This window comes from Globicephala melas, chromosome X, assembly GCF_963455315.2.
Source record: "Globicephala melas chromosome X, mGloMel1.2, whole genome shotgun sequence".
In the NCBI taxonomy this organism is placed as follows: domain Eukaryota; kingdom Metazoa; phylum Chordata; class Mammalia; order Artiodactyla; family Delphinidae; genus Globicephala; species Globicephala melas.
This window is the reverse complement of record NC_083335.1, coordinates 2,536,835-2,560,001: the sequence shown is the minus strand read 5'-3', so window position 1 is coordinate 2,560,001 and position 23,167 is coordinate 2,536,835. Positions and strand designations below refer to the sequence as shown.

The 23,167-nt window shown below is 44.6% G+C and overlaps 1 protein-coding gene across 2 annotated transcripts; it reads right to left on the bottom strand.

The window, feature by feature from the left end:
* Positions 1-18,765: 18,765 nt before the first annotated feature.
* Positions 18,766-23,111, bottom strand: CETN2 (centrin 2). 2 transcript variants are annotated; one of them, XM_030851514.2, is made up of 5 exons: positions 23,013-23,111; positions 21,992-22,150; positions 21,605-21,733; positions 20,062-20,199; positions 18,766-19,630 (listed from the first exon to the last, which is right to left on the bottom strand). In XM_030851514.2, exons 1-5 carry the CDS (start codon positions 23,109-23,111, stop codon positions 19,541-19,543), a joined length of 615 nt encoding a protein of 204 aa, XP_030707374.1. In that variant the 3' UTR covers positions 18,766-19,540. The 2 variants fall into 2 exon arrangements, with proteins under 2 accessions (XP_030707374.1, XP_060148176.1); XM_060292193.1 differs by lacking the exon at positions 23,013-23,111 and adding an exon at positions 22,876-23,008.
* Between the last annotated feature and the right edge of the window lie 56 nt (positions 23,112-23,167).

Sequence of the window (23,167 nt, the reverse complement as noted above, 5' to 3'; positions counted from 1 at the left end):
TCCAAACTCCTTTCCATGGCTCATGGGGTCCTACACACTGAGGACTTTGACCACCTAGCCAGCCTGGCACCTTGCCACTCTCCCCACTTGGCTACAATCTGAGGCCCAGGTTTACCTCACCCCTCAAGCAAAGCTCTTACCTGCCATGTTGAGGGCCCCTACGGACACTGCCTTTGTGCCCTTGAGCTTCTGTGGCTTGTGAGGGTTTCCCTGTGCAGAGGCTCAGGCTTACCAGGTCCCCACCCTTCTGATGACTCAGTCGTGGGATTGTGGGGCTATGCCTCCTCTGGCTTCACTTCCCTGGGTGCTTGGCTGCATAGGTCTCAGCCCAGTCTGCAGTCTTGAGGAGCTGAAAGTGAGAAGACTGGGAAGCCTGAGAGCTGAGAGCTGTTGGAAGATCCCTCAGGTCCCTACAAAGAGTTCCTTGTAGCAGGCATCCTTCTCTGATATCCTATTAGGCAGTTTTGTTGTACAGGTCATTTGTCCTGAATACTGGCTCGCTCATCTTCAGGTTGCAGGACAATGAAGAAAGGCTGTTGATTTCCTGCTAGTCCCCCACCAGGATTCATGGGCACCTTTTTCCCTGACAAGGCATTTTCAAGCCAAGAAGCTGCCTCCTGCTTTCCTTCCAATCTTTTCAATTGTGGTAAATATATATATAACATAAAATTCACTATCTTGATTATTGTTAAGTGTTCAGTTCAGTGACATTAAGCACATTCTGCAATTCTGTTCCGCAATTACTACCATCCACCTCCAGAACTCTTTCCATCTTGCAAAATTGAAATTCTGCTCCCGTTAAACACTAACTCCCCAACCCCTCGCCCAGCCCTGGGCAAACACCTTTCTACTTTCTGTCTCTATGAATCTGACTACTCTAGGGACTTCATAGAAGTGAAATTATACAGTATTTGTCTTTTTGTGACTGACTTCTATCACTTAACAGAAAGTCTTCAAGGTTCATCCATGTTGTAACAGGTGTCAGAATTTCCTTCCTTTTTATGAGTGGATAATATTCCATTGTATGTATGTATCACATTTTGCTTATCCAGTTATCCACTGATGGACACTTGATTTGCTTTCACCTCTTGGCTACTATGAACAGTTCTGTTAAGAACATTAGTGTGCAAATATCTCTTTAAGACCCTGCTTCCAATTCTTTGGGGTATATACACAGGAGTGAAATTTCTGGATCAATATGATAGTTCTACACATTCTCGCCAACACTTGTTATTTTCTGGGTTTTTTTAAATAGTTGCCATCCTAATGGGTGTGAGGTGGTATCTCATTGTGGTTTTGATTTGTATTTCCCTAATGACTGATGATGTTCAGCATCTTTTCATGCGTTTATTTGCCATTTATATATCTTCTTTGGAGAAATTTCTGTTCAAGTCCTTTGCCCATTTTTTTAATCAGGTTGTTTGTTTTGTTTTTGTGCAGTTTTAAAAGTTCTTTATGTATTCTGGATAGTAACCCCTTATCAGATATATGATTTTCAAATATTTTCTCCCATTCTATGGGTTGCCTTTTCACTCTGTTGGTTGTTTCCTTTGTTGCACAGAAGGTTTAATTTTTGATGTAGTCCAGTTTATCTACTTGTCCTCTTGTTGCCTGTGTTTTTAGTGTCATATCCAAGAAATCATTGCCATATCGATGTCATGAAGTTTCTCCTCTATGTTTTCTGCTAAGAGCTTTAGCTTTAGCACTTATGTTAAGGTTTTTGATCAATTTTGAGTTAATTTTTTATATGGTGTAAGATGAAGGCTCAACATCTTTTTGCATGTAGATACCCAGTTGCTCCAAAACCATTTGTTGAAATTCCTCAGCTCTTAAAGGAAGAGTGACAAGGAGCAGGGTGTCTGAAGGTGACTGAATGACTGTGAACAAGGTCCTTCCTCTCTCTGAGCCACTCAGTTTCTCAAGGAAACTGGATAATTTACTCAGCTCCTACTCTTTCATCACCCATTCATTCATTCATACAACGTGCTGTGTCCAAACTTAGAGCCCACAACCTAGTAGAATTTAGGAATCTCTGTGGTATTAGATGGGGGAAGAATATTCTTTATTTTCACTAATGCAGGCAACCAACCACAGGAAGGTTAGCAGCACCTGCAACTTTGTCACCAGGAGAAATCCCTGGTATTTTTATATCATGTTACCATGGCATCAGCTCTCTCCAAATATTCTTTACCCTTGTCACTACTTCCTAATTACAGTAATTATTAGACATACTACTCAGTCATATTATTTAATGCATCAGTGAAGATACACATATATTTTACAATATCACAATTGTGTTTCTTAAATAGTTTGATAACTGTACTTCAATAAAATTGCTTTCTTTGGAACCCTACTTATTTTGTTTCTTGCATTCAAAAACATTATTCTCAGACAGATCCCCCCCAGTCTCCCCCACATGAGCAAGGAGGTTAAGAAGCCCTGCCCTATGTTGGGCCCTGGGGACACAGCAGCCCATGACACAGTCTCAGTAAGATCCAGCCACTGGGAGTGGGAGGGCACACAGATGTGTAGATGCAACATATTATGGTGACTTCTGTGCCAGGGGCACCAGGCACTGTGAGAATCCAGCAGATTACTCAACTCCAAGCGGACCAGCCATTTTCTGGAGGTTTATGTAAAAGGAGAGACCATCCATTTGTCAGCCTGGAGGAGTTATCCTGCCCCTGGTGACTTTTTTGACCCTCTTTGTGTAGGTAATGAGATTCAGAGGAGCCGACCCTGCCCCCCTTGGCAGCAGAACATCGGTTCTCCTTTCTGCTCTTCTGCTAACGACAAATATATTCAGCTGTGGGAATGCAGATGCTCACTGAGCTCTTGGTAGCTATGGAAATCCCAGGGTTTCCCTAGCAACAGCTCTGGTTCGGCCTTGTTGCTAGGGAACGCTGGGATTTCCCAGGCTGCCACAGAGCAAGACTGCTCTAGCCCAAGGGCAGAGACGTGAGCACAGCTGTAGGTCTGAGCCCCAGGGAATGGATGGTACCCCCTCACTCTGGTCCTTTCAGGTCACCATGGCCCATAGCCAAGTGAAAGGGGGCTGCACACTGGGCAAGAGGTCTTGAGAGGGGAGTGAGAAAGGAGTGCAGTGGGGTAAGCAAACTAATTAGAAAAGTCCAAATGAGCCCAAAAGATGCCAAGAACTGGAAGATGCTGGGCTTCAGGAAGCTCTTCAATCTTCAAGTCTAGCACTTGGCTGTTTGTAAAGCACTTTCCCCAAGATTATCACATAGCTCACACCTGCTTTGGTTAAGGAGAAAGCCCAAGGTTAGAACTAAGGCTAGCCTCAGGGATGAGGGTGTGCCACCTAGGCGGTCCCCAAGGGCCCCATGCTTAGAAAGGTTCTGCATACTTGGTATAATGCTCTGTTGTCACCATCTTGAAATTTAATTTTTAAACAAGCAGCCCTGATATTTTATTTTGCAGTGGGCTCCACAAGTTATGTAGCCAGTCCTAGTTGTAACCCCCATTTTACAAAAGAGAGAACTGACCTATAGGGAGTAGATGTAATTAACCCAAGTTCATGTGTCAGAAAGCACACCTTAGGGGCCGCTATATTTTCCCTTAGCTGCTTTCAGACACCAGAAGCTGGAAGGGTTTGACCCAAACAGGCATTCAGCATGAGAAGACACCTCTGGGATCCCCATGACAAGGAGATAGGGATGGCTAGAGTCATGGTCCCCTCACTTGTTCTAGGGCTTCAACAGAAAACTGGAGAAAGCAAGGCTTCTCCAAGCCTTGCTCTGGGGGAGCTCCCAGTCTAGTAGAGGGTACTGCCAGCATTAAGGAGATACAATTGGAATAGGGAATGAGGTGGCAGTGAGTCCATGGTTGCTGGTAGCAGCACTAGTTCTGCCCATATTTTAGAAATATGTCCACTTTCTAAAGGATCTAGATCTACTTCTACAGTAACAGGCAAAGCCCCGTGCAACAGTACGCACATATTTAGTGAGACTTCCTGTTGGCCAGACCCTGGGATGATATCTACTCTAGGCTGAATTGTGGTCCCCCAAAATTCATATGTTGAAGTCCCAGCACTAGTACCTCAGAGTGTGACTGTATTTGCAGATAGGGTCTTTAAAGAGGTGATTAAAGTTAAATGAGGTCATTGGGGTGGGCCCTAATCCAATGTGAGTAATGTCCATATAAGAAGAAGAGATTAAATTCCATATATATGTGTTAGCATACGGTATTTGTTTTCCTCTTTCTGACTTACTTCACTCTGTATGACAGACTCTAGGTCTATCCACCTCATTACAAAGAGCTCAATTTCGTTTCTTTTTATGGCTGAGTAATATTCCATTGTATATATGTGCCACATCTTCTTTATCCATTCATCTGATGATGGACACTTAGGTTGTCATGAAGAACCTAGGGGTAAGACAGGAATAAAGACACAGACCTACTAGAGAATGGACTTGAGGATATGGGGAGGGGAAAGGGTAAGCTCTGACAAAGCGAGAGAGAGGCATGGACATATATACACTACCAAACGTAAAATAGATAGCTAGTGGGAAGCAGCCGCATGGCACAGGGAGATCAGCTCAGTGCTTTGTGACCACCTGGAGGGGTGGGATAGGGAGGGTGGGAGGGAGGGAGACGCAAGAGGGAAGAGATATGGGAACATATGTATATGTATAACTGATTCACTTTGTTATAAAGCAGAAACTAACACACCATTGTAAAGCAATTATACTCCAATAAAGATGTAAAAAAAAAAAAAGAAGAAGAAGAAGAAATTAGGACACAGACAGGCAGAGGGGAGATCACGTGAGGACACAGGGAAAAGATGGCCATCTACAAGCCAAGAAGAGAGGCCTCAGAAGGAACCAACCCTGCTGACCCCTTGATCTCAGACTTGCAGCCTCCAGAACTGGGAAACAATACATTTTCATTGTTTAAGCCCCCGCAGTCGCTGGTATTTTGTTATGGCAGCCCCAATAGACTAATATAATATCTTTCTCTGTTCCCACTTGTGTGAGGTAAAGACTATGACTGTCTCACAGAGGAGGGACCCGCGACTCTGAGGGGTTAACTACCTTGCTCAGGGTCACACAAGCTACCACGCAGCCTAGGGCAGGACTCAACTCAGCTTAGTCTGACCCCCAAACCAGTGTTTACACCTCAGGAAGCCTGAGTGAGTTGCACCCCAGCTTATCCAATTCAGAAGATCCAGATCCCTTTCCTTCTGCTGTCCTCTGGGCTAAGGGACTTCTGGTATGACTCTCTTGCCCCCGGGCCCATGACCAGCACATTTCTGCCCTGTGTTCCAGTTTCTCAAAACTTCCTGGTCATTGGCACCTGTGCCCCAGGCTGAGATGATCACCCTGGATGGATCCTTTCACAGAAGGACCCTGAGGCCATATTGACATTTACTGTCCTGAAGACAAACAAAAGAGTGGATATGAAAGGCCTTTGAAAAGTGTCACTAAGCAAAGTAGCAGTCTCATGGGGTCCCTAAGCCCTTTAACACTAGGGGACACTTTCAGAATCAAGAAATTCCAGATTCTGCCGCCTTCATGCGGGGGAGAAATTCAGCTCTCTGTGACTCTCTCCTTTCAACCCCGAGGCAGCCAAGCATCTCCGTAAGCAAAGAACTATCTACCCAGAGAAAACCATGCCTCTCCCCTGGAAAGCAAAAGCAACTGCAGGTGGTTAAGGGGATGGATTTTTCTCTTTTAAAATTTTTTTAAGTTAACAGTGCTTTGTCAAGGTACAACGTACATAAAAAAATTGCACAGATCATAAGTGTAAAACTTGAGAAATTTGACAAATGTATACTCCAATGTAATCATCATGCAGATAGAAATGGTAGTTGTGGTTTTAAGTGGAAATCCCCACTTGTCTACTACAAGCTGTCCACACATAGTGTGACAACTCTGATCATGCCAGGTATTGGGTCCCAAGGATGCAGAGTTGAAGCACAAGGTCAGTGGAGTTGATGACCTTGCTAATCTTGTAGAACCAGAGCTATGACAGAGAGGACAGGGGCTAGGGAAGCACAGAGAGGAGCACAGATCCAGGTCAGGCCAGTCATGAAAGATTCCCCTTGAGCACGTGACAAGTAAGTTGGACGTTGTAGGATAAGAATGAGTCTGCTGGGGAAGAGAAAAAATAAGGGGACATTGTAGACATAAAGACATGTGAAGGCTTAGGGGTATCAAACAGCTCAGGAGAAAGGCATCAGAGTAAACACAGCATAGGATGGCTCATAGGGTGCCACTTGGGGTCAGAAAGAAGATATGATTATAGAGAAATGAACCCAAGGTTCTTGTGTGACTTAGAAGCTCTTTCTGAAGCCAGAACAGTCAGTGCCTGTCTAATGCTCATGTCAGGTTTTATTGCTTGTTGTCAAATGCTGTTGTACAATACACAGGGCAAAAACCAAGGACTGCATGATTCTCGTAGCAACGTTCAGAATAAATGTGAGTCTCTCCCCGACAAGTGATATTGCAGAGCAAGTTACATAAATGGAATTATCCATCTGATAGATCTCACCACAAATTGATCAAGGTATCTAAAATCAGCTTAGCACCAATGTTTAAAGTGGTCAGAGATGTTTAAAGTTACCAAACCTAAATACATGTTTCACCTCATTGTGCCAGCATGTCATTTTCTCCCTCTTTAATCACTTGTTTTATTTTTGTCACCAGAATGTATCTTTTCAAGTATCCTTAAATCCTTTCTGAAAAAAAGAAAAATATATACATAGGTAGCCGCATACATACATGCAGCAGAAACAGTCCATCTTTTCACAGCATCCCTGATATATACCAAACTGTCATATACACTTAAGTCTGTTTCAAGCCCATTTCTTCTATTCCAATAGTCCAATTTTTTCCTGGCCCTATACCACACTGGTATTATTTACTATGGTTACTTCCCTTTATTTTTTAAATTTTTTTATTTTTAACATCTTTATTTGGGTATAATTGCTTTACAATGGTGTGTTAGTTTCTGCTTTACAACAAAGTGAATCAGTTATACATATACATATGTTCCCATATGTCTTCCCTCTCGTGTCTCCCTCCCTCCCACCCTCCCTATCCCACCCCTCCAGGCTGTCACAAAGCACCGAGCCAATATCCCTGTGCCATGTGGCTGCTTCCCTCTAGCTATCTACCTTACTACATTTGTTAGTGTGTATATGCCCATGACTCTCTCTCGCCCTGTCACAGCTCACCCTTCCCCCTCCCCATATCCTCAAGTCCGTTCTCCAGTAGGTCTGCGTCTTTATTCCTGTCTTACCCCTAGGTTCTTCATGACATTTTCTTTTCTTAAATTCCATATATATGTGTTAGCATACGGTATTTGTCTTTTTCTTTCTGACTTCACTCTGTATGACAGACTCTAGGTCTATCCACCTCATTACAAATAGCTCAATTTCATTCCTTTTATAGCTGAATAATATTCCATTGTGTTATATAAACCATATTTTGTTTATCTATTTATCTGTCGATGGACACTTGAGTTTCCACCTTTTGGCTATTGTGAATAATGTTGCTATGAACACAGGTATGCAAATGTCTTCTCATGTCTGTACTTTCAATTCTTTCTGTAATACACCTAAGAGTGGAATTGTTGGGTCATATGGTAGTTCAATGTTTAATCTTCTGACAAGTCACCAAACTATTTTCAAAAGTGGCTGCACAATTTTATACTCCCACCAGCAATGAACCAGGGTTCCACTGTCTTCACATCCTCACCAACACTTGTCATTTTCCATTTTTTCTGGCCATCCTAGTGCATGTGTTGTGTTATTTAATAATATTTTTAAATAAGAAAATCATACATGAATACAATCTTGTTTTAAGAAATTTAAATTCCACCTCTGAAATCTTACCCTATAGCTTATCCCACTGGTTATAATGTGGTCATTGATGTCCTGGAAGAGTAAGCTGCGTTGAGGAGTTTTGTCACTAGCAGCTGAATTTTAGTATCTTTCTCATGCAGAATGCATCACCTAGGAAGTGTCAGGCTTATTTTGGAATGACCTTCTCCTATCACATATACCAACAACTCTTTATAGTCCTTTCCCTCTCTGAAATTGCTTCCTTTGTCTGGGGAAAAAAAATAATTGGAAAGATTTTCTCCCTTTTGAAGAAAACAACTGTCCAACAGTTCCAAATGGGAAACAGGTAGTGTTTGACAAGACATTGCCCTCTGCTGGCTGTATTAGTCGAGGTTCTCCAGAATAGGAGATTTTATACATACATATATATATATAATTAATCTCCTATTGGTTCTGTTTTGCATATATATATACATATATATGGAGAGAGAGAGAGAGAGAGAGAGAGAGAGATTATAAGGAATTGACTCAAGATCTGCAGGGTGAGTCAGCAAGCTGGAGACCCAAGAGAGCCAATGGCATAAGTTTCAGTCTGAGTGTAAAGGTCTGAGAATGGGGAGAGCCAGTGTTGTAGTTCCTGTCTGAAGGCTGGTAGACTCAAGACCCAGGAAGAGCCAATATCCCAGTTCAAAGGAGGAATTCTTTGTCTCTTACTCAGGGGAAGGGTCAGGCTTTTTGTTCTATTCATGTCTTCCACTGATTGAATAAGGCCCACCCACATTAGGGAGAGCAATCTGTTTTTCTCAGTCCATAGATGTAAATGTTAATCTCATTCAAAAACACCTTCACAGAAACACCCAGAATAATGTTTGACACATGACCCAGTTGAGTTGACACATAAAATTTACCATTGGACTGGTCATGTGAACTGCTTTGGAGACCAAACCCAGAGCAGGAAGCTGTGGTGTATTTAAGCAATTGCCCTGATGGGTGTTGCAAGCAATCAAAATTCTAAGTAAGAAATTAAGAATAGAAAACTTGTAAACCATCCCAGAGAGAAAAAGAATAGGCTCAACCATCTAGTTTTCAGTTAAAAGTATTAAAACCAATCGAAACAAGGAGCACGTTGTCTTAGAGAGCAGAGTGATAAAGTAGAAAGATCATGAACTTCAGAATCAGAAACTCTGAGCCTCAGCTACTTTATCTGTAAAATGGGGTAATAATAATCCTTGCCCAACGCTGATAATTCAAGGATCAATATTTCCCAAACTCTTTATGGTTTAGAAAGGACTAAGAATGACTGATTAAACCTGACCAGCAAGAGAGAAGAACTGGTTGTGGGTGAGGAAATGACCAGAATTTGGGAAAAAATAATAATGACATTTTGAGGTTCATAATAATGGCAGACAAGCTTGGGTGGAAATCAGACATGAACTTAGATTAGAGGATCTGAGAAGGCAGACTCCAGGGGGAAAAGGACAGAAAGCAAAATAGCACACAACACAATTTGCAGTCCTACTGCTAGAGACTCTAAGGGAAGTGGTTCCAAACGATGAGGATTCTAAAAAGGGGAAATCTGCCTTCATTACTTCAAATTCCCAAAGTTCCCAATCTCAAGTCATCCAAATGAGATTTAAAAATAAAAAAAGTCAGCCATGTGGCTATGCAGGGAGACCTCTAAGTGAGCTCATATTACGAAAAGATATATGCTTCCACCCTGGCTCCCGTAGGCCATTCACAACACAGCTGCCAGTGTGAGACTTTCCACTACAAGTCAGCTTACCTTCCTGATCAGCTCTCAGTGATGACAACCCATCGTCTGCAGAACATAACCATTACTTACGGGGTTTACGGGGCCTTATCTTACCTGACCCCTGCCTCCTTCTCCAACCTGACATTTTTCACTTTGTTCACTTTGCTGCAGCCACATGGACCTCATTTTTCCTCACTCACACCAACCCCACTGCTGCCTCAGGTCCTTTGTACTTGCTGTTCTCTCTGCTGGGGTACTCTTTCCCCAGATCTCCTCATGGCTTCAGGTCTTTGCTTGAATGTCATCCCCACAGAGGAGCCTTCCCTTACCATCTGTCTAAAATAGCACCCCTACATCCTTTTCTATCTCCTCTTCCTGCTTTACTTTCTTGAGATTTTTTTTCTGTCTCCTTCACCAGAATGTAAATCCCATGAGGCTAAGGTCTGTATTTTGTTTACTTCAGGGCCTGAATCAGAATAGATGCTCATTATTGCTGAATAAATGATAAATAAATGATAGAAGGAGAGAAAAGATCTAATGATTGATTCAAAACAAACAAACAAAAAGCAATGGTATGAATCCAAAACAACAATTTCAGGAAGGCTAGACCTCAAAATGGATTGAGGCTTTTGAAAACTGCTGAAGACGGATAAGTAAAAGGCCTTTTAAACAGTATAAGGAGGGGAAAGAACAACTTCTTAAAGAAAATAAGTCCTCTTTTGTTGGCATTTTACTTCAAGAAGATTGATCTTCAAACTGAAAAAGGCTAAAAGCGTTGGGAGAGGAGATGACCAGAAACCCAGGCGAGTGGTGATATTGTTGGAATCCAAAGGCTCCACGGAGTGGAGGGTCGCCAGGAGGTCTAGACAGGGACAGAAACAGCATTGTAGAGATTCCCAGAGCCCGAGTGGCAAGAAAGCAGCAGCCTCAGGTCCTCAGGCAGAGCCAGGAAACAGATCTCAGGGAATGCCTGGGTGGACAAATGACCACAAAACCAGGTCTCACACACTACTACTATTATTACTACTGCTGCTACCACTACACAATGCTGTGGGTTTGCACATTTCTCTCCACGCCCCAGATGGCAATGCCCAATTCCAAGGCAGTGGGTCTGAATCTCTAGGCTCATGGTCTTTGAACAATTCTGATGAAAGTTGCCCACCTGCCTGTACCTTCAAATTGTGCATGTTATTTTAGGAGATTTAAGAACGTCCTTGGAGTAATTCGTGGACCTCTGAAGTGGAAGTGTCGCAGGTTAAGAATCCTTGTTCTAAAGGTATCTCCCTAAATTGTACCACTGGGATGAATGGTGTAACTCCCAAACCCTATAGTTGAGGATTTTAGCCAAATTCTGAATTTTTTCATTCACCAAATGTTTATTGAATGCCTGCCATGTGCTAGGCTCTGTTCTAAGCTCTTTAGGTATATTGGATTATTTAATCCTTACAACTGCCCTTGAGGTGGGTTCTGTTAATAAACCCCCTTTGAACCCTCTTGCACTGTTGGTGGGAGTGTAAATTGGTACAACCACTATGGAGGACAGTATGGAAGTTCCTTAAAAAACTAAAAATAGAGTTACCATATGATCCTGCAATCCCGCTCCTGGGCATATATCCAGAGAAAACCATAATTTGAAAAGATACATGCACCCCAATGTTCATTGCCACACTATTTACAGTAGCAAGACATGGAAGCAACCTAAATGTCCATCAGCAAAGGAATGGATAAAGAAGATGTGGTACATATATACAAAGGAATATTACTCAGCCATTAAAAAGAATGAAATAATGCCATTTGCAGCAATATGGATGGACCTGGAGATGATCATACTGAGTGCAGTAAGTCAGACAGAGAAAGACAAATACCATAGGATATCACTCATATGTGGAATCTAATTTTTAAAAATGATTTAAATGAACTTATTTACAAAACGGAAACAGACTCACAGATTTTGAAAATAAACTTATGGTTACCAAAGGGGAAAGGTGGGGGGAGGGATAAATTAGGAGTTTGGGATTGACATATACACACTACTATATCTAAAATAGATAAACAACACGTACCTAGTTTATAGCACAGGGAACTCTACTCAGTATTCTGTAATAACCTATATGGGAAAAGAATCTAAAATGAGTGGATATATGTATATGTATAAATGATTCACTTTGCTGTACACCTGAAACTAACACAACATTGTAAATCAACTATACTCCAATAAATTTTTTTAAAGGAACCTTTGACAAATGAAACCAATGAAGTACTGAGGCTTTAGGTAACTTGCCAGAGGTCACATAATGGGATTTCACTTGTCTAGCTCCAGAGACATTTCACCACTACTCCACGGTGCCCCTCAAGAGGTTGGTGTCTGTTCTTCAGAGAGCCAGGTTCATCCACCAACAACAACCTCAGAAATTCTGTCACACTGCCTCTGGTTACTGATCTTTCCAATGCTTTTCAGACTCAGTTTGCCATCATTGGACCTATTTGTATGAGGGATTGCACAAATATTCACCCACATACAACATCTCACAAGGAGATGGCCTCACATCCATGTACAAGGTTACACTCTAAATTGAGAAAAAATGTTTCGGGGGGGCGGGTTCAAGGCTGCATACCCCCACGTCCAAGTTTTGTTTCCTTGACATTACCATGTGCACTTCTGGTCAGGACACTTGGTGGAATAAAGGAAGTTTTTCAGTAAAAGAGACATGTATGAGTTTGCTGGGGCTGCCAAGACAAAGTCCCACAGATCTGGGGGCTTAAACAACAGACATGTATTGTCTCCCAGTTCTGGAAGCTAGAAGTGCAAAATCAAGGTGTTGGCAGAATTGGTTCCTTCCGAGGCTGTGAGGAAAGGACCTGCTCCAGGCTTCTCTCCTTGCCTCATAGATGACTGTCTCTCTCGGTCTCCTCACTGTCTTCCCTCTACGCATGCCTGCATCCAAATTTCCCTTTTTTCTGAGAACCCCAGTCAGATTGGATCGGGGCCCACCTTAATGAACTCATTATAACTTGGTAAAGACCCTATCTCCAAATATAGTCACATTCTGAGGTCCTGGGGGCTAGGACTGCAACGTATCTTTTAAGTGAACACAATTCAAGCCATAAGAAGGCACAGTGGTCAGAAAAAAAGCCACAGAATGCTGGAATTTTTAATGAGTTAATAAACCCTTGCTACAGGATCAACAAAGCTGGCAAATGAGGAGGCGTGACTGTGAACAGAGCATTTTACTGGGTACAAAGCATGGCTACGAAGAAATCAAAAGCACATCTGTGCCCTTCCCTTGATAAATGTTCGGTGTAGTTGGGGAATCTCAATGAGGCCATGTAGCAGGTAAACAATTTTCCCTGCAAACACTCAGAAATGCAAACATGTCATTTTATTCTCTTTTAATTAGACTTAATCAAGCTTCCAACCAGACAAGCCATCCTTCCATCAGTCTCCGCACCTGGTAGCTTTTCTGAGGGGTTCACAGCTCTGCCAGGATTCTCGACACTGTGGCATCCTCTCCATCACACTCCAAGGCTGTTTGGGACCACAGCCCTCTCAGGGCACCTGAGAAGATCCAGCTTGAACCACTGGACTCCAAGTGACTCGGTGCCTTGGAGCCTCTCTGTCCTGGCACTCCACCTAGTGGCAAGGGACATATCTGCAAGGCTGCTGTCTCAATTCTCAATTCCAGCTAGGAAGGAGACCACAAATACTCCTACCGTCAAACAAAAGTTTTTCTGGAAGGAGGGGACTCCTAGGTCGAGTTTCACAACATGAGAAGAATACAGATTTAGGCGGAAATGGGGGCTATATTTCAATAGGGACGATGGCAGGGACATAAGTACGTATATAGAAATTAACCGTATACCAAGGATAACATATATAGGCACTGATTAAGGACAAAACAGTCCAAGTTAAGGAGGAAACTGAGGCTCAAGACAGTTAAGTCACGGACTTCCCTGGTGGCGCAGTGGTTAAGAATCCACCTGCCAATGCAGGGGACACAGGTCCGAGCCCTGGTCCGGGAAGATCCCACATGCTGCGGAACAACAAAGCCCGTGCACCACAACTACTGAGCCTGCGCTCTAGAGCCTGCGAACTACAGCTACTGAAGCCCGCATGCCTAGAGCCCATGCTCTACAACGAGAAGCCACCGCAATGAGAAGCCCGCGCACCACAACGAAGAGTGGCCCCTGCTCGCCACAACTAGAGAAAGCCCGCGCGCAGCAACGAAGACCCAACGCAGCCAAAAATAAATATATATTAAAAAAACACAGGGGATTCCCTGGTGGTGCAGTGGTTGAGAGTCCGCCTGCCAATGCAGGGGACACGGGTTCATGCCCCGGTCCGGGAAGTTCCCACATGCCGCGGAGCGGCTGGGCCCGTGAGCCATGGCCGCTGAGCCTGCGCGTCCGGAGCCTGTGCTCCGCAACGGGAGAGGCCACAGCAGTGAGAGGCCCGCGTACCGCAAAATAAATAAATAAATAAATAAATAAATAAATAAATAAATAAAATTAAAATTTAAAAACACAGTTAAGTCATGTCCCCCGGGGCCACAGCTGCTGTGTAGAAGAGTTGAGATCTGAAGCAGGTATGAGTCAGTCTAAAGGCCAGGCTCCTTTCCTAAGCAAGATAGTGGCACAAGGAAGATGGTACCACAGATCATCTTGGGAAAAGACAGGACAGAAAAAGCAACTAGGAGGACATTACTGCATTCCAAATTTGGGTTGAGGTGGTGGCTTCAGAAATGAAAAAGGAAGAGGAGGATCAGAGTGGCTACTGTAGGGAAATCTTGGTGACATAATAGATGTTCAGTGCAAAGAGGAGAAAGGCGATGAAAATGACAAGCCTCTAAACCATGGCACTCACAAAGAAAAAGGGGAAAGGCTTAGAAGACTGAGGGTCAGCAGGGAAAAGCACAAGAGGTGACTTGGCTTCCAGATACATCAAGTCCTGATGGTGATGTTTTCAGAATTGGGCTCAGAGCCCCTGTGAGAGTTTGGGGCACTGGCGATAGGGATTTGGGTCACTAAATATGTCCCGTATGTCACAGCATGGCACACCAGGATGGCGTCATTGCTCCACAGCTGTAATCAATGAAGACTGATAACTTTTGCTACAAGTGAAGATGCACAATATTCCAGTGACTTCAAGAATATAGGATGTTGAGGGCTTCCCTGGTGGCGCAGTGGTTGAGAGTCCTCCTGCCGATGCAGGGGACGAGGGTTCCTGCCCCGGTCCGGGAAGATCCCACGTGCCGCGGAGTGGCTGGGCCCGTGAGCCATGGCCGCTGAGCCTGCGCGTCCGGAGCCTGTGCTCCGCATCGGGAGAGGCCACAACAGTGAGAGGCCCGCGTACCGCAAAAAAGAAAAAAGAATATAGGATGTTGAGCTGAGCGGGTCATGAGACATGGAATGGAGGAGGGAGCCACTTGCTGCAAGACACTTATCATGAAGGCCGTGGAGGGCTCATAAAAGGGTATTTCCTGGCCTGTGGCAGAACTTCCCTTCGTGGAGTGAGCTATCGGGGAGTAAGCAGGTCTAGGCAAACAAAAGGGTGATTAAGTGTGTAGTGAAATGACTACCGGCTGTTTTTTACAGAAATGTGAGTGAGCTGTAATTGTAGGTAAAGTGTTGTTTTGAGTGTACTCTCCCTTTGAATGTGCTTCCAAAATTCCTACTATTTGAAAGTGTGACAAAAACAAGAATTTAAAATCTGATAGAGGGTGAAAGGACTTCAAAAGGGCCCCCTAGGGCACCCAATGTGCATTTTCACCCTTCGATGCCGGGTCAACATTCTGGGTCCAGGAGCTCTTCCATGTTGAAAAGGACAGGAACTGAGATTCCTCCTTTTTTTTTTTTTTTGGCGGTATCTCCCCATCTCTCCACGGCATCCTCATGGGAACTGATGGCGGCTCCCTCTCCATCCCCGGCCCTCCATCTCCCCACACCCCTCTGCTCCAGCCCCATGTGAAGGCACTTCCGCTCCCTCTCCATCCACATCCCTGCCACCTCACTATGGTCGTCTCTGGTCCATCTTACATCAACTAACTTCAGCTCCCGCTGCTTCCCAATGCCCAGCCCAACGCGGAATGCCCTCTCTCACTCACCATCCTCCCACACCCATATGCTTCTCTACTCCACCCTCAAATGAACCGACCTCTGTTTCCCTTCCCCCCAACTCCACCTGCATATCTCTGGTCAAGCCCCACATGTAGGAACCCCTGGTCCCTCCTCCCCCTTCCCCCAACTCCCATAGAGCTCTCTGGTTTATGCTAACGCAAACCAGTCAAAATCCTGTATCATCAAAATCCCGCCCCCACTCTCCCACAACTCTCTGGTCCAGCCCAACATGAACTGAACTATGTATCCTTTCCCTCCCCATCACCCCAAACCCACTATAGTTCTCTGTTCCAGCTGAACATGACCTAACACCTGCTGCCTTCCCCTCCTCGTCACCCCCAAGCCCATACAGCCCTGATCCGTCTGCACAGAAACCAACCCTTTCTCCCTCTCCCTCTCCTTTCCCCACCCATCACTTTTTCCTACTCACATGGATGGACCTCAGTCCCTCACTTCCCAGTCCCCAATTATCTTTCTGCTCCATCACCAGTTGACCTGACCTCTGCTACATCTCCCAGTCCACGCTGCCATACTCCCCCAACATCTCTGGTCCACCCACAGGGGCTGACCCGTTCCCGCTCTCTCCCTGCCCATCCCCCACCATCCCCCTCCAGCTCTGTAGACCATCCATCCTCAGGAACTGACCTACCTTGTCTCTCCTTCCCTATCCACCCCCACACCGCCCAGAGTTTACCCAACCACTCTGCCTACATCTCTTGGTCCAGCCCCACATGAACCAACCTCTACTCCTCTCCCTTTTCATGACCCTACTCACCCTACACTCTCTGCATCAACTGCACCTGTGCTAGCCTCGCCTACCATTGCCTCCCCCCATCGTTCCCATCCCATCAGTCTATCTGACCCAGCCGCACATGAACTGACCGCAGCCTCCTCTCCATCCAAATCTCCCCACTCCCTTGCAGCTCTTTTCTGCCTCCACATGAACTGGCTCCAGATCCTCCTGCATCCCCATCTTCCCGACCCTCCTGTGACTCTGCTCCAGTGCCACAGCCACGGATTCGTGCAAACCTATCTTAGAATGAGAGTCATGTACCACAATGTTCATTGCAGCTCTACTTACAATAGCCCGGAGATGGAAACAACCTAAGTGTCCGTCATCGGATGAATGGATAAAGAAGATGTGGCACATATATACAATGGAATATTACTCAGCCATAAAAGGAAACGAAATTGAGCTATTTGTAGTGAGGTGGATGGACCTAGAGTCTGTCATACAGAGTGAAGTAAGTCAGAAAGAGAAAGACAAATACCGTATGCTAACACATATATATGGAATTTAAGAAAAAAAAAATGTCATGAAGAACCTAGGGGTAAGATGGGAATAAAGACACAGACCTACTGGAGAACGGACTTGAGGATATGGGGAGGGGGAAGGGTAAGCTGGGATAAGTGAGAGAGTGGCATGGACATATATACACTACCAAACGTAAAACAGATAGCTAGTGGGAAGCAGCCGCATAGCACAGGGAGATCAGCTCGGTGCTTTGTGACCACCTAGAGGGGTGGGATAGGGAGGGTGGGAGGGAGGGAGACGCAAGAGGGAAGAGATGTGGGAACATATGTATATGTATAACTGATTCACTTTGTTATAAAGCAGAAACTAACACACCATTGTAAAGCAATTATACTCCAATAAAGGTGTAAAAAAAAAACCCAAAAAACCTATCTTAGAATGGCTGCCAGACATACATATGGCAAGCACATTATGTCTGTCCCGATCCTTAGGGATAACACATTACTTGCCACTCTCCCTCCCTCCAAGAGATTCTGACTTTATTTCATTGAGGAGAACGTTAAGCAGGAGGGGATAAGAATGTTTCCAGGGTGACAGCTAACAGTGAAATGGGAAGTAGGGCCCAGTTTTTTCACTCGTTTCCAATATTGTACGTCTTTTATCAGATCATATGCCTCTTATTAAAAACCAGCAATATGACAAAGGTCAAATCCTCACAGGAAAAGCTGTCAACTCGACTTTGGGGACAGTAATCATAAAAGTTTCATGGACCCACATTTAACCAAAAGCTTATGTGACAACCATACCAAAGGAATGAGTGAGAACAAATACTTCTGAAATGCCTCCTTCTCGGCACTATAAATCCAGGCCCTTTCTGTTAAGTTTTCATTGGCCCCACCAGCGATTCTGAGTTAAGTACCACTCTTCTCCCTATTCACAAACAAGGAGACTGGGGTGCCTAGAGAAGCAGCTTGCCCCAAATTACACAGCCAGAAAGTGGTGGAGCCCCTGTGAGAACCCAGGTCTGAAGCTACTCTGGGCTCCCCCCACATACCTCAGTGTTTCTCAAGAAGTCCCTCTGCAGGAGAGTTGTCCAGGGGACCCCCAAGTCCTCCAGGATGAGGCCCATGGTCACACCTCTTTAACATGCACCCCACACAGGGCTGCTAGTTGAAATACAAGACACCCAGGTAAAGTTGAACTTCAGATCAACAATGAATAAACAACAAAATGTCCAAATGGGATACACTTGCACTAAAAAAAAATTGATGTGAAATTCAAATTAACCTAGGTGTTCTGTTTTTATCAGCTTAATCGGTTTTCCATTCCTCCTCATCCCTTCTTGCTTCTCACCCTCAGCCTGGGGCAGAGACTTTAATGCCATCTGCCGGGATTTCTCTTATAGGTCATCCCATATGGGGCCAGGAGGGCGCTAGACAAGGTCACTGGACCCGAACCACACAGAGATTCTGAGACACCATCCAGCAAATAAACTGACCACCAGAGGTTGGCTAAGCTCAACCTACTGTCATAATCACCTGGCTTTCCCCAATTTGTCCCAAGCACAAATTACCAATAAGACTCTTTTCCAGCTGTACACTTTGCCAAAACTATTTTTTTGGGCATCATTTAGGCTTATGCAAAACAGTCAACTAATTTTAGAAACTGATGGGTTCCCAGGGCAAAAAGCAATTCGCATCCATAGTAAAGGATCATTTTGTTTTCTGTTCACGGGCTGGCAAGGAGTTTGGGATCTACCAGGCTACGTTCAATGAAATGGTTTAGAAGCTGAACGCATAGTCAAGGCTAAAGAAGTCATCCTTAGAGAACAAGAGCTCAAAATAAGAAAGGTTTTATTTGAAGACAAAACAAATAGTGCGCGTGCGCATACACACACACACACACACACACACACACACACATCCAAATGCAAGTAAGAGAGTTCACTGGGTTTTATAAAAGAGAAAGCTGCAGGCTTCCCTGGTGGCGCAGTGGTTGAGAGTCTGCCTGCCGATGCGGGGGACACGGGTTTGTGCCCCAGTCCAGGAAGATCCCACGTGCCGCGGAGCGGCTGAGCCCGTGAGCCATGGCCGCTGAGCCTGCGCGTCCGGAGCCTGTGCTCCGCGGAGGGAGGGGCCACAACAATGAGAGGCCCGCGTACCGCAAAAAAAGAGAGAGAGAGAAAGCTGCACTCAGGTGCCAATTAAAATTGGAACCATTGAAGAGATGCCCCCTGCTTGTGGTGACACAAGTACAACGTGTGCCTGTGAAGAAGTTGCTCTGCGGTGGCATAAATGTGGGAATGCGGGACAAGAGTTAAGCGACACAAGGCAGAACAGCAGTTGTGCAAAAGCTCAAAGACCCTCTTCTCCACTCTAACGTGCTCTCGTGCTGTCCTGGGGAATTAAAGCAGTCAGTAGGTCACCTTGCAAAGAACCTCAGTTTCAAAGAACACTTTCAAAAGTTGAAAATAGATTCAGAGTTAGTACTAAAGTCATACAGAGAGGTCAGTGGGGGAAAAATAATTTACGTTCTCAAAAACCAGGCTTCAGACAACAGCAGGCACGAAATCGAGTTCTACGTGCTCGCGTTATAACAGATGACACTGATCTTAATAAAGGCTGGTCTTCTTCATGATGCGCAGGAACTCGTGCTCATTGACTTCTCCATCTCCATCTCTATCGGCCTCATCAATCATTTCCTTCAGCACAGAAAAGATTCCGGTTAGATTAATTCATAAATGAAACGAAAATGTGACTAAGTAACAGGCTTTTAAAATGCTACATGAATAGACAATTGTGGTCCACCTGATGCAAATGTGCTGCTTTTTATAATGGTTTGGGTCCTGAAAAGTCATTTGAAAACCAAGCCATACTTTGCCACATGTGTATCACCTAGAAGGAAGCTCAACGATCATGTTGACTAGGGAGATTCCTAAAACCAAAAATAGTAAGTAAAATTGTTCATGTGTGCATTTTTTTGGGAGCAGCGTCCATAGGTTTGTCACACTATCAAAAGAGAAATTAAGTGGTCAACAGAGCGACGAGAGAACACTAGTTTTCCTTCATATGTAACCAGAGAAAATGTAAGTCAGAAAAGTCACACAGGGCTCCAGGCTGATGCATCACAAACCTGCAGTTCCTCATCGGTGAGGTTTTCACCCAACTCCTTGGCCACACGTTTTAGATTTTTGAACGATATCTTCCCGGTTTCATCATCATCGAAGAGCTTGAAAGCTTTCAGGATTTCTTCTTTGGTATCTTTCTCAGACTTAACAAGTAGAACATAAAACACATGAATACGGAGACAGTCATGACTCATACTTACTTGGCTCCTGCAGCCCCACCACCGCCCATCCCCCCTGCCCTGCACAGACATCTTGGTAACAGCCTTCATGACCACAGGGGCTAGATCACAGAAGATCACACATCAACCAGGGTAGAAAAAGGGGACAAACGATGAAATTATTAGAAACCCAGAGGCTAAAAAGGAAATATAAAGGATTGTATTTAAAACACTTTCTGTATAAACCAAAGAGAAAGTAGATTTGTTTTTAAGATATACAAGCAGACGGTGGAGTTAAATTTAGGGGAAATATACTGCTTAAGCTGGTGGAGGAGGGAGAATCTTGGTGAGGTGGGAGGGGGAGGGAGGAAAGAGAAGACTATTTCACTTGTTACGAGATCACAAAGCGTTACTGGGATCCCAAGTACTCTAACAGAGGAAAAGAGTAAGATCTCCAAGAGCTCCAAGTCCAAATATTCCTGAAACGTAGCTAAAGATAGAGTGAGCCTCTAATAAGACCAATCTGGGAATCAACCTTGAATGTGGGACAGCTTTACTAGGTTTTCACAGAATGTTAAACTTCCTGAACTCTTGAACTAGTCTCTGAAGAAAAATATAGGTGTGATTAGATCATTTCAAAGCAACAGGATTATTAGAGTAGGAACGGGCCTGTGCCCTGGGAAGCACACTTGAAACACTGATGGAGTTACTTTTCCACAGGCCAATAGAACATAGCTGAGCCACATTAAGGAGGAGCCAGGAGGTCAACGAAAGAGAAATGGACCAATGTGAACATCTTTCCTGGGTGGGACACTCAGGGGACTGAGGTAGACTGGTGAGGTGTCATCTTAGAGTCTCTCTGGACCATTTGGACCCTTTAAAAGGGTGACACCCAAGAGACTAGAAAATGGGTGAATTCAACCTTGGAAGTGGTGAAAGACCAAATCCTCAGTGCGATAAAAACACAGCCTCAGGCTGAGGCTGCCCAGAATAACGACAAATAGGAGAGAAAAGAATTTCAAACTTTAAATACATGGACTTTGTCTTGTCAAAATGCGAGACACTGTAATATTGTTGGTGTTATGAAAAGTTTTACTGCTTGTGGGTATCACACTGACATACCAGTTGGAGAAAGGTAATAGCAAAAAACATGAGAGCAGGAAGACTTTTACTTCCTTTCAGAGGGTAAAATGACTTTCCCTGTGACTCTGTGGCCTTGAAGAAAGCCAAGTAGAACCTAAACATCGTAATTCTCAGTCACAAATACTCTCCTTTATCTGAACTCTCCAGTTTGTGTTAACTTTTCTTCAGTGAAGACATTTCCATATCGAGATTCAAATTTGTCCACCATTATTGGTGGAAAATATGCTGATCATCTTAGCTAACTTACCATTTTCTGAGTCATCACAGTCAAAAAGTCGCTAAAGTTCATTTTTCCTGTCCCTTCCTTATCGATTTCACTTATCATTTTCTTGATCTCTTCTTTCTTGGGTTCAAAGCCCAGTGCCCTCATTGCCACCTACAACAAAAAGAGGATCATCTCAATAGGCACATCTAAGCCCAGGCGCGAAACAATGACAGTGCTGAGGGTGTTAAGCTAGCATCTGCCACAATCCTGTTAAAATGACTAAGAAACACTATAACATTAAGCAAATTGATATGTGCGCTCAATTTTATTTAATAATTCTCGAGGTAAGTAAAGACAGGAAAACACAGCACAGAAGACAAAGAGGCAGAGAAAAGATAAGTCAGCAGAGCAGGAATGTATAGCGCTTGCCTTAAGTTCCTTAACATCAATTGTCCCAGTTCCGTCAGCGTCAAAGAGATCAAAGGCTTCTCGAATTTCCTGTTTCTGCTCTTCAGTAAGCTCCGGTTTAGGACTCATCCTTTTCCGCTGGGCAGTTGATGCCATGTTTGCCTTCTTAAAGTTAGAGGCCTTTATATGTTTTACAAACACAGAAGCACAATATTAAGTAAGAGTCCACATTTTACATAAAATAGTTACAACCACACGTATTTTAAGATAGCTTATACCAACGAATTCCAAAACTTTGCTTAACAAACTATTGTTTGTAGAAGCAAGGAAATTTCTTGTTCTTTTGGACGTCTCTTATGGAAAAATCATCCCAAAAGAGAGCTAGCCAAGGAGCTGACTGGGGAGAACTGTACAGATAACCAGTTCTCCCTGAATCTGGGAATCCTAATTATAAAAATGTCCTTAGAACGCTACTCCGCTTCACTCTAAGTTCTCCGATTTTCTGATTACTTCTAGATTTAGGCCAAATATTACTAAGGTAAGATATATGTTCTGTCAATATCGAATAATAAAATTCAATCCCCTTGGTAACTCTGAGCCTTCTCCAAGAAGCTCAAAGCGTTTCCCTAAGTCCCTATATTTAACATTTTAAATGCATTAATCATCAAACATAATAAACTGCCCCCCAGCTCTGTGTGGAAACTTTGGTAGAGGCGGCCAGAAGGCCAGAGTCAGAGAGGGGTCGGGGCCTGGGGGGAACCCGAGTCTTTTTTGCCCAGGGACGGTCACCGAAGGGGCTGGAGAAGGCCAGGGGAACCCGAGGGGCGGGTAGGGGGCGGCTGTGGCTGAAGGGGACACAGCGACGAAGCACAGGCCCAGCAGGGCAGCCGGCATCTCTACCCTACCCTTCCGGGAAAGCTCTCAGAGGAAGAAGGAGTGCGCCAAGGCCGAGAACCGCGCAGGAGAAGCGGCGGGGCCTTGCCAAGGCCTGGGAAGGGCTCAGCCTCTGGACGCGGGGTTCCAGACGGCAGCACGCACTCACCATCGCGGATGGACTCCACTTCCCGTTGTTACGGCAACCGACGTACACAGTGACTCGACTCCGTTCCCACCGCCCCGCGCGCGCGGCGTCGCTCCCCATTGGCGGACCGCTCGCTGCCGCTCCCCATTGGCACAGGGCTGGAGTGGGTGGGGCTA

Coding starts and splice junctions, on each gene's coding strand:
- CETN2 (XM_030851514.2), bottom strand. CDS start 23,111: ATGGGGAGCGACGCCGCGCGCGCGGGGCGGTGGGAACGGAGTCGAGTC. Junction 22,151..23,012: donor AGTGGAGTCCATCCGCGATG/GTGAGTGCGTGC, acceptor AAACATATAAAG/GCCTCTAACTTTAAGAAGGC. Junction 20,200..21,604: donor CTGTGATGACTCAGAAAATG/GTAAGTTAGCTA, acceptor CTACTTGTTAAG/TCTGAGAAAGATACCAAAGA.